Raw genomic sequence first — 13,135 nt, forward strand, 5'->3', positions numbered from 1 at the left:
CACCGTACGCTGCCTCAAAGCCGGTCAAGATATGCAGGGGGGCCTCGGTCGCCACTGGTAAAACTGTCTTACGTGTTTGCGTTCAGTTAGCATCACGGTCCAACACTGTCGCTGAACAGGAACACTCAATATCGAAACGTCTACTAGAAACTAGATGGGCCTCCAAACCTGCGTTCAACCACTGCTCGGGTAGCTCCAAGGCTTACATTCACCGTTTCGGCCTCCAGGCGGATCTTGGTTGAAGCCATACGTGCCATTCGTCCCATAGCTGCTAGCAGCGCTCGACGCCGACATTGTCCGACTGATCATACCGCCATCTAGTGAAGACATTGCGTCTGACTCACGCCTCGATTGGCACCGAGAACCACTGTCAAAGTTGGACCCAGGCGAGACTTGGGACGACCCAAAGACCGAACCATTGCTTGAGCTATACCGTTGTACCAGAGAGGGTCTCGACGGCACTGGAATCGGGGACACGCCTGTAGCAACATTCCCTGAGGGATTGTCGCGGGAGTTGTGCCTCGCCAGTTGTGATTGAGGAATGGCCTGTCCCTGGGAAGCCCGTTTCCGATCCTGATGGATTCGACTCTCCGAGTACCCTGGTTTTCGTGAGTACCATTCAACTGAGAAGTAAAGGAATACTCACGCAATCGTCTCTTGTGTTCATCGCTTCTATACCACCTTGCTGTGTCATCGCGCAGAGCTTTGATCATGTGCTGCAGCATAGGCTTGAGTGGTTGCGACTTGACATGACCTTGGCAATACTTACCCTCGGGGGTTCTGCAAATGACTGAATGACATATCGATCGCCTTTCTGTGGCAGAGTCAGCTCGCTGCTCGAGGCTGTGCTGTGAACCGGCCTCAAGTTGTGTACATTATTCTCCATTACCTTGGCATCCCGGCCAAGGTAAAAGGGCAGATCGCACTCGACTACCTCTCGCGATATCCCTTCTGTCGGAATGGCAAAAGTGCTATATTGAGGCATTGTCACTGAGATGGGGCAACAGCTGCCTTGTGGGGGAGCACAGGATCTTGATTTTAGGGGCCAAGCGGAAGGATTTCATGCAAGAAAGCTTTCAGACGGAGCGATCATCAGTGGCGAAAAGAAGAGATAAAGACCTGGCTCGCGGGGATCGATCGCTGTTGAAATATCGGGAGGGGGAAAGAGCTGGCGGGAGGTAGCTGGCTCGGGTTTGCAACTTGCCAATCGACAGCCATGGGGGAGCGTCGAGACCTCGACAGAGCTGGAGCGGGGTATTGGTCTGGTCCTTCAATTTGTCCCTCCAAACCGAAGAGCCTCAGGTCGACGACGTCCAACTCCAACCGGTGAGGGTCATGGCTCTGATTGTTGTGGTGATGCAGAGGCCACGTAGGCCGTGAATGCAAGCCATCAATCCTTATCCACCAATATCATGAGCCCGGACGAGCTCGCGGAGGGAGACAAGAGCTGCTCGTCCTTCGAGTTGGACAGCTCTGAACACGGGTAGAGTGGGCCACGAGCTTGTGGCTTGCAGGTCGCTTGCTGCAGGGCTCGTGGTTAGCCGAAACAGCAACTGGTCAAGAAGAGACGATTCCGGCCTGCGACGATTCTCGGAGCCAGAAAAGTCCCAAATATTTGAAGAGACGGGCAGAGAGGTGACTTAGTGACGAGAACTGAAGGGACGAGGAAAATATAACCAACTATACAATCAAAGAGACAAGGAAACCCCGGCAAAGTCAGCGGCGATCACGAAGGAGCCGCCAATGCATTCAAAAAGGGGATCGCAGGTTCGCCTAGACAAGACCGGACCAGACCAGAACAGCACCAACCTCCTTGGTGCTTGGTTGACGCGTTTACGAGCACGCAAATCATGGCCCCGGTGGCCCTCTGATGCAGCATGAATAAGCCGATGAAATCGAGATGCTTCCCCTCCGCAGAAGTATGGAATAGAGCCAAGTCAAGTGTGTCTGCGCAGTACAAATTGTTACAGAGAAGTCCAAATTCCAGCTTTGGGTACCCAAAATTTCTATGTCCAAAATTCACCATTCCGGGCTACCCATCCCAGGAACGCCCAGGGGACCGTGGATGTCCCTACGTCACAGTCAGTCGCCCTGGCCCAGAGTGTTCTGCTGCCCTGGAGGGAGAGAATCCAGTGGCAGACAGAGATGGGAGATTGGTGGCTTGATTGTTGGAAATATAGAGGTTGGAGGTTGGAGGGAGGATGTCGTAGTAGTACGAGAGCCACTGATTGGGGAGGGTCAAGGCTCAAATCAAATCCAAAAAAAAATAAAAATTGTTTCCTCCCTGAAATAGACCAGCCCTATCACGACTGTGACGAGGCTGCGGTGGCGAAGTTCCCGAATATAAGGGCTTTACCTGATATATTGCCTTGTTGCTGGGTGGATGCCTCCACGGCCAGCATCAAATGCGTTGTACGCACAACCAGCTCTGCGCGGAAACAGTTGGCGGTGGTGAAACCGGACTGAGAAGAAGGGGAAGGGAGGGGGAGCGAGAACTCACCTTGGATCTCGATCGTGAAGGTCATGGGCATGTCGTCCAAGTCGATGGTATGACGATTTCCATAAAGCATTTCATTGCGATCACGCACTGCGACCCGCAGACCAACGTTCTTTCTGTAGTCGGTCCACATGATGTTTTTGTCCGCTCCTATCGAAGGGCAGCTCGTGGTTGGTGTTGGACTCATCTTAAAACTGTCCATCTCTTGCTCTTGTTGCCATAGGTCCTGGGCGCGATCCTGGAGCCATTGTTTCCACACCCGCATGACGCCTTGGCCCGATCGCACAATGTGAACATTGCTGAGAAAGACCCCTCTACGGGGTCCAAGCCTCACAAGGCTAGCATAGGCGCAAAACTGGCCGAACAACTCGTCCGCATCGAGATTCAGGGTGTGCATGACTTTGGTGAAACCTCCATCGCCTCCATCGGCATAGATGGGCATTGTTCCACTTGTTGAGGATGACGCGGTATTCAGCACGGCGCCCGCAACCCGTCGTGCGGGCATTGAACCCGATACTCCAGGCCGCTCGGGTCTGAACCGGCTGTAGAGCCCACCTAGTTTCGCGAGCCTTCCTTCTTCTCCGTCACAGTCTTCGTAGAGGCTGCCCTTGCCTTCGTGTTTGGAACTGAGCCCATCGGTACCAAGGTAGGTACAAAACAAATAAGGGTCGCTGTATCGCTTGCTTGGATGGTACGCTTCCAGGATCAACTTGTAATCCGGCAAAGCCGCAGCGAGGAGAAGTCGGAAATGTAGGATTCTGAGGATGAGGGAATGGAACCGTCGCGAGACCACGACCAGCGGCAGGAGGTCTTGAGTCGAAAACCCCGAGAGGATGGACACCAGTATCTGTGAATTCAGCACGAGAAAAGCCCGCCCTTGGGCCGGCGTGTCAAGCATACCTCATTGGGGAGATCGTACAGGCATCGAGGGTTGCGAGCCATCATCTCACCAGACGGGGCACGACTCGGCCCATTGACGTTGGCTTTACCAACAAAAGGGTATCGATCAAAGACCGGGTTGGCCGACTACATCCAGCAGACCATAAGCGCCAGAGACAGAGAGATCCCGGCAACAGCGTCGATTCAATTCTTCACCAGAAGAGTAGGATTGCTCCAAGAAAATGTATAGTAATAATGTGGTCAGGAGATGTATGAGTCGACCCCGAGATCGGAAACTCATTGATCGCGACAAGAACCAAGAATGGCCGATACGCTTTTTGCCGGGCGTGGCCGATAAGCCCATTGACGTAATCAAGCTGCGCCCGCAACGAGGGGCTTTTCCGCGAACATTCTTTGTTGGACTGTAGGTAGAAACTACAGCTATCAGATGCGTGCCATGATGGTTTTCCTGGCGGATTGTCTTGAGGCGGAGATACACCGGGTCTGCCGTATTATGGCGATATACTGGCCATGAGTGCCATGTTGCATTGGCCCACTGAATGAGGTCCACATTTTCCTGATATTGAGAAAGTTCGCAGGGCAATCTTCATTGGCAACAACATCCCCCGCCACACCACGAGTGTCACAATGCCTGACAAGATCCTGGACGACATCTCGCACCGCCGTTATAACCCTCTGCGTGGCAGCTGGATTCTGGTATCCCCTCACCGCACCAAGAGACCATGGCAAGGTCAGCAGGAGAGTCCTGGGGTCATTGACCTCCCGGTATACGACCCTAAATGCTACCTGTGCCCGGGGAACACGAGGGCTTCGGGAGATGTCAACCCCAAGTACGAGAACACGTTCGTGTTTGTGAACGACTACAGCGCCGTCAAAGAGCTGCAAGAAGATTACAAGTCTCCAGACGAACCGGGGAGCCTGTCCAGCCTTCTGCTACAGGCCGAGCCAGTCAAGGGCAAATGCTATGTCTTGACCTTCAGTGCCGCGCACAATGTCACACTGGCGGACATGTCACCCGATGAGATTCTTCCAATTGTGAAGACATGGACTGAAATCTACACGGCGCATATCTCCCCCAAGTCACCGCTGGTCGCGCAGGCTAAACCGACTCATTTGCCACCATCTAACCCCCATGTAGACGTTGGACGACCCAGGGACCAGTATCGGTGGATGCAAATATTCGAGAACAAGGGCAGCGCCATGGGCTGCTCCAACCCTCATCCGCATGGCCAGATCTGGACGACCACATCGCTGCCTGAAGAAGCCGCGATTGAATTGGAACAACTGAGAAAATACAACCGCCAACAGGGCGGTGGGCACATGTTGGTTGACTACGCCCGTCTCGAACGAGAAAAGAACGAGCGAGTTGTCTTCCAGAATGAGACTTTCCTGGTCATCTGCCCGTGGTGGGCCACCTGGCCTTTTGAAACCATGATATTACCCGTCAAACACATTCGCTCTCTGATCGACTTGAGCGAGAAGGAACAGATGGACTTGGCCGAGGCAATAGCAGAGATCACTCGACGGTATGACAACCTCTTCGAGACGAGTTTTCCTTACAGTATGGGCATCCACCAAGCGCCGCTGGACGGCAACGAAGAGGAGATTGAGTGCTCCAGTCTTCACTTGCATTTCTATCCTCCGCTTCTGAGGAGCGCGACGGTCAGAAAATTCCTCGTCGGGTATGAAATGCTGGGAGAGCCACAGAGAGATATTACACCGGAGCAAGCCACAGTCAGGCTGCAGAATTGCGGAGGAGAATTGTACAGGAAGAAACTCGGCGGTAACGAAGGAGAGGTGGTTGAGACCCCGCCAGCGTCCGACAAGCCCAAGACTGAACTCAGCTCATAATACCCAATGGTGATATCTCGAAGAATTTCTTTATCTGACATAGAAGCCATATTGAACTGTGCTCCAAACCAACCCAATCAGCGCCACAGTGACCGGAGCAAGCCACGGCCCTGATGGCGAAGTGGTCTTGTACACAAATGCTTCGAGGCTGAAGTGCGCAAGCCCAATGACATTGGTCAACATCTGCATCTGAAACCACGACGCCTCGTTGATGTGATAGGCAGCAAATACTCTGACGATCCCAACTGCAAGTGTCCACGTCCCAAATGTCCTCGAGGAGAGAGGTGTAGCTGGGGAGCTCCCTTCTGGGGAGGATTTGCCCTTGGTTTGAGTTGCTGGAGCTTGGCCTGGGTAGAGACGTCGCGTGTAGGAGAGGGTATTGTAGCATTGAATGGCGTTTCCAATCGCAGTTACGCCCACCTGGAGTTCGAGGTTAGTGGAGAGCAATGTAAGTTTTCCTGGCGCAGTTCAACGTACGAACAAAATGTAGAGGGGGAGGTATCCCTCTGCTTGAGGAAGCAGAGACGCCATTTTGGAGATATGACACTGCACTGGATGGACACTCGGAATCACGGAGTGCTCCAAGAAAGTATAGAGTCTCAAAGGTGGACGGAGGTGTGAGGCCCTGGAGTCTGAAGTTCCTCAACACTTTTCGTTGATGAGATGAAGACGACCCGTTTCCGCTTTGGGTTGAAGCCGCGCAGACCCTTAGCGATTCTTGTTGGCACGCCGGGTAAAATAATTCCAACTGGTCCTGTCCGCATGCTCCGTACAATGATTTTGGGCGGTCTCATTATCTGTCCAAACCGTCTGTCACTACCGGTCTAATCGTCTGCTTTGATTCCAAGCATGGCAACGACAATCGATCTGGAGCCCCTCGGCCAGCAGAGTCTCCCCTCAACTCTGCTCATTGGCATTGGGGTCCTCACGCTCGCCTCGGTCGCCTTCACCGCGACACGCGTATTTCTGAGTACTTTCATTCTGCCTGGGAAATCTGTAAGTCTGCAAGAGAGTGTACAGGACCTGTGGCTAACATCTGTCGTTCAAAAGCTGTCCTCGTTCGGCGGGAAAGGCTCATGGGCAGTCGTAACCGGCGCATCCGATGGCATTGGAAAGGAATACGCCCTACAGCTGGCAAAGAGAGGCTTCAGTCTCGTCCTTGTCTCCCGAACTGCGTCGAAACTCGAATCCCTCTCGGCCCAGATAAAGACCTCTTCTCCAGACGTCTCGGTGGAAACTCTCGCCATGGATTTCTCGCAAAACTTGGATAAAGACTATGCATCGCTGGCGTCGCTGCTACAAGGCAAACGCGTTGCCATCCTGATCAACAACGTGGGCCAGAGTCACAGTATTCCTGTGACTTTTGCGGAAACACCCTTGCCCGAAATGACAAACATCATCAATATCAACTGCCTAGGAACACTGCGGGCTACTCAGACGGTGCTCCCGAGCATGCTACCACAAAAGAAAGGGCTGATCTTGACAATGGGATCCTTCGGCGGCTTGACGCCTACACCACTGTTGGCAACATACTCTGGTTCAAAAGCATTCCTTCAACAATGGTCCAACGCGCTTGCCTCCGAGCTGGCTCCAAGTGGCATTGACGTATTCTTTGTCCATTCGTACTTGGTCACGTCGTCAATGTCCAAGATCCGCCGAGCGAACTGGCAGGTCCCTACAGAAAAGGCGTTTGTCAAATCCACATTGGCCAAGATTGGTCGGAGAGGTGGGAGCATAGGCTACCCGTACAGTGGAACTCCGTACTGGAGCCACGCCCTGGTTGCAGCGCTGATCACGGGCGTGCTTGGTCCGATGAGCAGCATTTTACTTGGAATCAACAGGAAGATGCATGTGGATATTCGGAGAAGAGCTTTGAAGAAGGCAGAGCGAGAGGCACAGAAGGGCAAGAAGGCTGCATGATGGACGGGGTTGTTGTTAATGTCGCAGGCGTCCCCCGATCTGGCAACTTCGCCAAAGTCGGTCTCTGCAAGAGTTTTGGGGGAGTTGTGTGGTCTGGGAAATGGCCAACATCAAAGTATAGAGGGGTCCTGTAAAACAATGCTTGAGCTACAAGTACTACTTGAGAACATTACCTGTACTCGGTACTTTCAGCCTCGTGTGGGGAAGCCCTGCACTCTGTAAATGCTTTAGTATCTAGGGGCACTGCGGGCGTTTGAAACACGCAAACTTCCCGCCGATGCCGCATGCTGTAAACGTTGCACCCCGCGGTGCAACTTTCAGTAACTTTCCCTGCCCAACCCTTCAGCCGTAAAACCCTCTGTTTGTCGTGGACCTCTAACACAGCGAGTTTGTTTGTGTCCGAGCACATGGCCATGCTGCGCTCAGTCTCGCTGGCAAGGAAACTGACGCTCGACCATGACCCGCGTTGACCTGTCCCTGCGGCAAGCCATTCTACTCAATGATCTCGCGTTAGTGCAGCGAATCCTGAAGCACAATCTCTCATACCTCCAAAACCCGGACTTTGAAGACAAGAGCAACACGTCGTTGCATCTTGCTGCGAAATATGGACTGGAAGAGATTGCGGTGAGTACACGTTGCGGCAGGAGCCACCTTTACTGACCGCTGAACCGCAACACAGGCGTTTCTGATATCTCTCGGTCATGATGGCACTCGCCCGGTCGAAGATTGGATCTACAGTGCCCAGCACGACAATCGGGGCATCTCCGTCAACACAGACGGCCAAACACCTCTGCACCTAGCTGCGGCCAATTCTCAGGCCGGAGTTGCTGAACTCCTGTGCAGGCAGTTCCCACAGACTGTCAATCGCAGAGACCGCAAAGGCCAAACACCTCTCCATCTCGCAGCATCCTCCCAGATTATCCCTAAGCCGAATCTCAGCAACTTTGCGACCAACGGCCCGTCAAGACCGACCCCGGAAGACAACAGAACGATAGAGATCCTCCTTGTCCACGGTGCGAATGTGAACGCGAAGGACGACCTGGGAAATACATGTCTTCACAACGCAAGTGCATGGGGGAACCTCAAGGCCATTCGCGCCTTGATCCAAGCGGGCGCAGACCCCTTAAGTAAGAATAAGGCTGGCTGGACTCCTGAGTACTACAGTATCACAGTGCAGGCAGAGGTCTACTACCGGAATTTGGTCGCAGAATGGGAGAAGAGGAAAGCAGAGGACGAGATGCGGGCCAGCGAGAGAAGAGGGAAAGGGGGCGGATCTGTCCGGCTGGTACCACAAGAGAATGAAAGCGACGACGAAGGAGACAACTCGTCGATCACGGGGAGAAGCCTTGAGAGAAGTACAACAAGGAGTCCTCTGCCTGGGTTTGTCGCTGGTGCTGGAGCCGGATCTGACGTTGGCAACTCAGCGGGACAGAGTGATGCAGGCTTGGGCATCAGCGTAGGCTACGTGGACGCTTGGAAATGAAGCTACTCGGTATGCAACAGATACGCGCTCAACAAAACAAAGAGTGTTGGAGGAAACTGGTGGCCGCACCCGTCTGTAGTGGGGACACTTGGTGGACTTTGTGGCTGACGCTGTGCTTGTGATTCCTGGGGATCTCCGCCTCATGATGGTCATCGATAACGAGGACCCGCTTCGGGTGATGCGGTTCAGAGTCAACCCTCAACTTGACCTGCCTTGCCTGCGTTATTTGCTCCGCCAACACCATCACCGTATCTATAGTACCAGCCTTTCCTTTCCCTTACCTCCGACGCTCGCTTTCGGTGCCTCTCTTCTGCCTGTTTCCTTTCGTCTCCCACGAGCCTATATCTGAACTCCTCTTTGGTCTCTCATTGTGTTCCTTTGGCTTGTGAACCGTCTGTTTCAGACTTAAGGGGTCGACGTGAACCGCGTTTCCGTATCTCCCTCCTTCTCTCCCCACTGTCTGAGCCACCTGTCTGCATTCCCACAGTGCTGGTGAAGTCCTCAATCTACGTCGATTGCAATCTATGGCTAGTCCAGCGCACTGCTTCTATTGCTTCGAAGTGCTGTCCGCCAGCTTTGAACGTCGAGATCCTCCAAGTTTACCGAAGGTGCTCGAGCTATATGAGAATTACATAAAGGGCAATCAGTCCAGTGGGGCATTGACGGAAGAGGAAGAGTTGGGAAATGGCAAGAATCCTGTGAAGGTGACGGACTCTGAAGAAGATCAGGTCGGCGACGAGGAGGATGATGATGATGATGATGAAGATATAGAAGAAGGCGACCAGGAGGAGGACGACGCTGGGGAAGAAGAGATCCAACGCTTTGATCGCCGACACAATAGCAACAAGGCCGGGCCTCAACTCCCCAGCATCTCTCGATTGCAGGCCTCAAGCTCGTCGTCGCGGTCGTCTTCAACGTCCTCCCCTTCTCTGTTCTCTGCCAGCTCTTCCAATTCCCAGCTTACCACTCCTTCCAGTACGACTTCATCGAGCTCTCATTCTCGCCCTTCGTACGCATCACAACTCTCGGCTGCCGAATCGTATCCACTCTTTGTCACCTGGAACACAGTAGGCCGCTCCGGCAACAAAGCTCTCAGAGGATGTATAGGAACCTTTGAGGCCCTCCCACTCGCATCGGGCCTCAGCACCTACGCACTGACATCGGCTTTTGATGATACGCGATTCTCGCCCATCCCGGCCGCATTGCTACCCGCACTCTCTTGCTCTCTGACATTACTCGCAGACTTCGAGCCCTGTCGGGATGCCATGGACTGGACTCTAGGCCTCCACGGCTTACGCATTAGCTTCAACTACCGAAATCGGCGGCACGGCGCAACATATCTACCAGATGTGGCGGTCGAGCAAGGGTGGACGAAAGAGGAGACGGTGGAGAGTCTGATGAAGAAGGCAGGGTGGGATGGAGGATCCGCGGGTCACGGTGTTGCGAGGAGACTTTTGCGAGGGTCGATTAGAGGGACCGCAAGCGACCAGCAACAATCTCGGCCGCCACACCCTTGGGAGGAAGTCCAAGACTTCAAGGCGATCAGGTATACTGGGCTGAAAGCGAGTGCATCTTATTCCGAGTGGCAGGTCTGGCGCAAATGGGCAGAGAAGAATGGTTTCAAGTGAGGAAATCCATCTTATCTACCACATCATCGGCCTCTGGGGGGTTGATATTGATCTTAAGAGACAGCCGTGCGCGTCTGGGGATGTTGTTGCGGTTCATCACGGAATGAATCGTAGGGGTTTAGGCTGAGGGAGTGCAGGATATGCCCTGGGACGCATGTCTCCAGCCTTGCATGGCCAAGATAGACGACCCTCCCGTGGCCTGTGTCCTCAACTCTTCTTGACGGAATACCCTCCTTCAACAGGTGCTGTATACACGGGCGATGAGAGGCGCCAGCCTTGGCTCGGATTCTACGAATTGTAAGATTGGTTGGAATGCCAATGCCCATGATGGGCTTTGGACAAATGACCTGACACTCCGCGCCGGTTGACCTAGGTAAAGTGACCTGAATTCGGATCACTAATCTACCCAAAATCCTCATTGTATACCCGGAAATCAAAGCTTCCGTCCAGGCATATATACCTATGGACAAGTGTGTTCGATGCAGTCATGCTCACCCTTTTAGGAGAAAACCGGAGTAGGTCTAGGGAGATCTCGCGTTGATCGAGGTACACCGCGTTATCTGTCTCCTTGACGTATTCGGATCGACCGAAGCTGACAGATTCTCCTGGTCACTCACAATGAGGCTTTGGAGGAGTTGAGAAGTCGATCATAGCTGTGGGTGGGTGACATGTGGTCGCAGCTTACATAATGCGCGACCCTGGCAAATCCCATAAACTCAAAAAAAGTCAATCGCGCTGCATCCCGAACTTCTCCATTGGTTTCCCTCGACCTGAGAAGCTCCCCATCACACCCGCCGCTCTTTTCCTGTACAATTCCCTTCGGGTGTCCCTAGGTTCTTCAGCTTCATGGACATCTCTTACTAGCTTTAATTAATCCCATTCGCAGCCATGGGGGGACGCGGGCGTATTTCTCCGAAGTCGACAATCGTTTGGCAGCCAGTGGCCACGACTTCCATCACAGCTTCTTCACGACTGAATTCACATCCGTCAGTGTGTCCGTGGTGTCGGACGAGATCACAGTATCCAAAGTCAGCTTCGCCACTTGCCCAGTCGCAAACGAGACGTCACTTCTCGAGCTCCTCGCCTCGGCCATCATGGGCCGCAGCAGTTCAAAAGATCCAAAGCACGGTCGCTGAGGTCCTCCCCTCCTCCGCCAGACAACCGACCGGCAATATCACGATTGATCCCCTCAAGATTGTCGCGAAAGAGTTGAAATTCCTCAACAAGAACATCCGGCAGCTGCTTGGTTCGGGACACCCGATACTAGACACGGTTGCCAAATACTATACGCAGAGCGAAGGAAAACATGTCAGGCCGCTACTGGTGCTGCTGATGTCGAGGGCGACTGCTTTTGCTGCGAAGCAGCCGCGGCCAAGATATGATGTGCAGCATACTTTATCCAGAAGTGCTATTGACACACCGATTACAAGTCCGTCTGTGCTGCTGGACAAGAATCCGGACAAAGACCTCCTGAACTATTCCTCTGCCGTGTCACCATTGACGAATGCCTCGAACGAGACGGAATATGCCTTCCCTAACGATACATCCATTCTGCCTTCGCAGCGACGACTGGCGGAGATCACGGAACTCATCCATACAGCTTCCCTTCTCCACGATGATGTGATAGACCACTCCACCACGCGCCGCTCAGCACCCTCCGCAAACACCACCTTCGGGAACAAGATGGCTGTGTTGGCAGGGGATTTCATGCTCGGGCGCGCATCCGTGGCTCTCGCTCGGTTACGTGACCCCGAAGTGACAGAGCTGCTTGCAACAGTGATTGCGAATCTTGTGGAAGGCGAATTCATGCAACTGAAGAACACTGCGAGTGACGAGAAGAATCCCAGCTGGAGCGAGCAGACCATTTCATACTATTTACAGAAAACATACCTGAAATCCGCGAGTCTGATCAGCAAAAGCTGTCGTGCGGCCGCGTTACTCGGACAGTGCGCCCCCAATGTGGTCGAAGCTGCATATCAATATGGGAAGAATCTGGGCCTGGCGTTTCAACTTGTGGACGACATGTTGGATTATACCATATCTGGGACCGAATTGGGGAAACCTGCCGGTGCAGACTTGGAGCTAGGATTGGCGACCGCGCCGTTGTTGTTCGCATGGAGGAACAGGCCCGAGTTAGGGATATTGGTGGGCAGGAAGTTTTCAAAAGAGGGTGATGTCCAGAAGGTGAATTCCATATGCATTCTTCATGTCATTGCAATCTGAAGCTGACTATCATTGACAGGCTAGGGACATCGTATCGCAGAGTGACGGTCTCGAGCAGACTCGCGCCCTGGCTCAGGAATATGCAGACAAGGCTGTCTCCTCAATCAGCGCATTTCCACCCGGCGAGGCCAAGGACGGCCTGGAAGAGATGTGTATAAAGGTTATGAAGCGTCGAAAGTGAGCAATCGACATGTTTCAATTAGCTCAACTTCTACTGTACCATACATCTACTCAGATGATTCTAAAAATGCAGAAGGTTTACTCAACATTGAAAGGTCTGAAGGCTTCATCACCGGTTCCTCGCAGCAGAGGAGTCAATGGGAATCCGGCAGTTGTGGACTTGCGATTTATTAACTAACAGACGAACAAGAACGACAATATCAGTCAATATCGTGTGTAGGTGTCCAGGTGTCTATACTCTGATTCGTCCAAACGTCCTTGAACAGATGCAGTCGAATGCGCCTTGCCCAGCATAGCCGCACCTGCGCCTACAACATCTCTTCAAAATTCCTTCTCTGTCTTCTGTCTTCACTTTGACTGCATTTCCATGGTTTCTGCACACACACACACACACACACACACACACACACACACACACACACCACACACACACACACACACACACTAGCGTGC

General features: G+C 53.1%; 8 protein-coding genes across 8 annotated transcripts; 5 read left to right on the plus strand and 3 right to left on the minus strand.

Annotated features, from left to right (window-relative positions):
- Nucleotides 1-174: 174 nt before the first annotated feature.
- AYO20_10253 (hypothetical protein) lies at nucleotides 175-985 on the minus strand (the record flags this gene model as incomplete). Its single annotated transcript, XM_022648511.1, has 4 exons — nucleotides 175-599; nucleotides 647-716; nucleotides 770-814; nucleotides 890-985. The coding sequence occupies 4 exons, from the start codon at nucleotides 983-985 to the stop codon at nucleotides 175-177; spliced, it is 636 nt and encodes a 211-aa protein (XP_022495538.1).
- Nucleotides 986-2,303: 1,318 nt separating this feature from the next.
- Nucleotides 2,304-3,439, minus strand: AYO20_10254 (hypothetical protein; the record flags this gene model as incomplete). The annotated part of the gene is made up of 2 exons (XM_022648512.1): nucleotides 2,304-3,344; nucleotides 3,398-3,439. The coding sequence occupies 2 exons, from the start codon at nucleotides 3,437-3,439 to the stop codon at nucleotides 2,304-2,306; spliced, it is 1,083 nt and encodes a 360-aa protein (XP_022495539.1).
- A 585-nt stretch (nucleotides 3,440-4,024) lies between these two features.
- AYO20_10255 (galactose-1-phosphate uridylyltransferase) lies at nucleotides 4,025-5,248 on the plus strand (the record flags this gene model as incomplete). Its single annotated transcript, XM_022648513.1, has 1 exon — nucleotides 4,025-5,248. One exon carries the CDS (start codon nucleotides 4,025-4,027, stop codon nucleotides 5,246-5,248), a length of 1,224 nt encoding a protein of 407 aa, XP_022495540.1.
- Nucleotides 5,249-5,278: 30 nt separating this feature from the next.
- Nucleotides 5,279-5,779, minus strand: AYO20_10256 (hypothetical protein; the record flags this gene model as incomplete). Its single annotated transcript, XM_022648514.1, has 2 exons — nucleotides 5,279-5,668; nucleotides 5,726-5,779. The coding sequence occupies 2 exons, from the start codon at nucleotides 5,777-5,779 to the stop codon at nucleotides 5,279-5,281; spliced, it is 444 nt and encodes a 147-aa protein (XP_022495541.1).
- A 318-nt stretch (nucleotides 5,780-6,097) lies between these two features.
- Nucleotides 6,098-7,168, plus strand: AYO20_10257 (hypothetical protein; the record flags this gene model as incomplete). Its single annotated transcript, XM_022648515.1, has 2 exons — nucleotides 6,098-6,244; nucleotides 6,299-7,168. The coding sequence occupies 2 exons, from the start codon at nucleotides 6,098-6,100 to the stop codon at nucleotides 7,166-7,168; spliced, it is 1,017 nt and encodes a 338-aa protein (XP_022495542.1).
- Nucleotides 7,169-7,624: 456 nt separating this feature from the next.
- Nucleotides 7,625-8,651, plus strand: AYO20_10258 (hypothetical protein; the record flags this gene model as incomplete). Its single annotated transcript, XM_022648516.1, has 2 exons — nucleotides 7,625-7,792; nucleotides 7,848-8,651. The coding sequence occupies 2 exons, from the start codon at nucleotides 7,625-7,627 to the stop codon at nucleotides 8,649-8,651; spliced, it is 972 nt and encodes a 323-aa protein (XP_022495543.1).
- A 524-nt stretch (nucleotides 8,652-9,175) lies between these two features.
- On the plus strand, nucleotides 9,176-10,279 carry AYO20_10259 (hypothetical protein; the record flags this gene model as incomplete). The annotated part of the gene is made up of 1 exon (XM_022648517.1): nucleotides 9,176-10,279. One exon carries the CDS (start codon nucleotides 9,176-9,178, stop codon nucleotides 10,277-10,279), a length of 1,104 nt encoding a protein of 367 aa, XP_022495544.1.
- An 888-nt stretch (nucleotides 10,280-11,167) lies between these two features.
- AYO20_10260 (hypothetical protein) lies at nucleotides 11,168-12,683 on the plus strand (the record flags this gene model as incomplete). The annotated part of the gene is made up of 2 exons (XM_022648518.1): nucleotides 11,168-12,463; nucleotides 12,522-12,683. 2 exons carry the CDS (start codon nucleotides 11,168-11,170, stop codon nucleotides 12,681-12,683), a joined length of 1,458 nt encoding a protein of 485 aa, XP_022495545.1.
- Nucleotides 12,684-13,135: the final 452 nt, after the last annotated feature.

The sequence above is a fragment of the Fonsecaea nubica genome (genome assembly GCF_001646965.1).
Source record: "Fonsecaea nubica strain CBS 269.64 chromosome Unknown Scaff106, whole genome shotgun sequence".
Classification (NCBI taxonomy): domain Eukaryota; kingdom Fungi; phylum Ascomycota; class Eurotiomycetes; order Chaetothyriales; family Herpotrichiellaceae; genus Fonsecaea; species Fonsecaea nubica.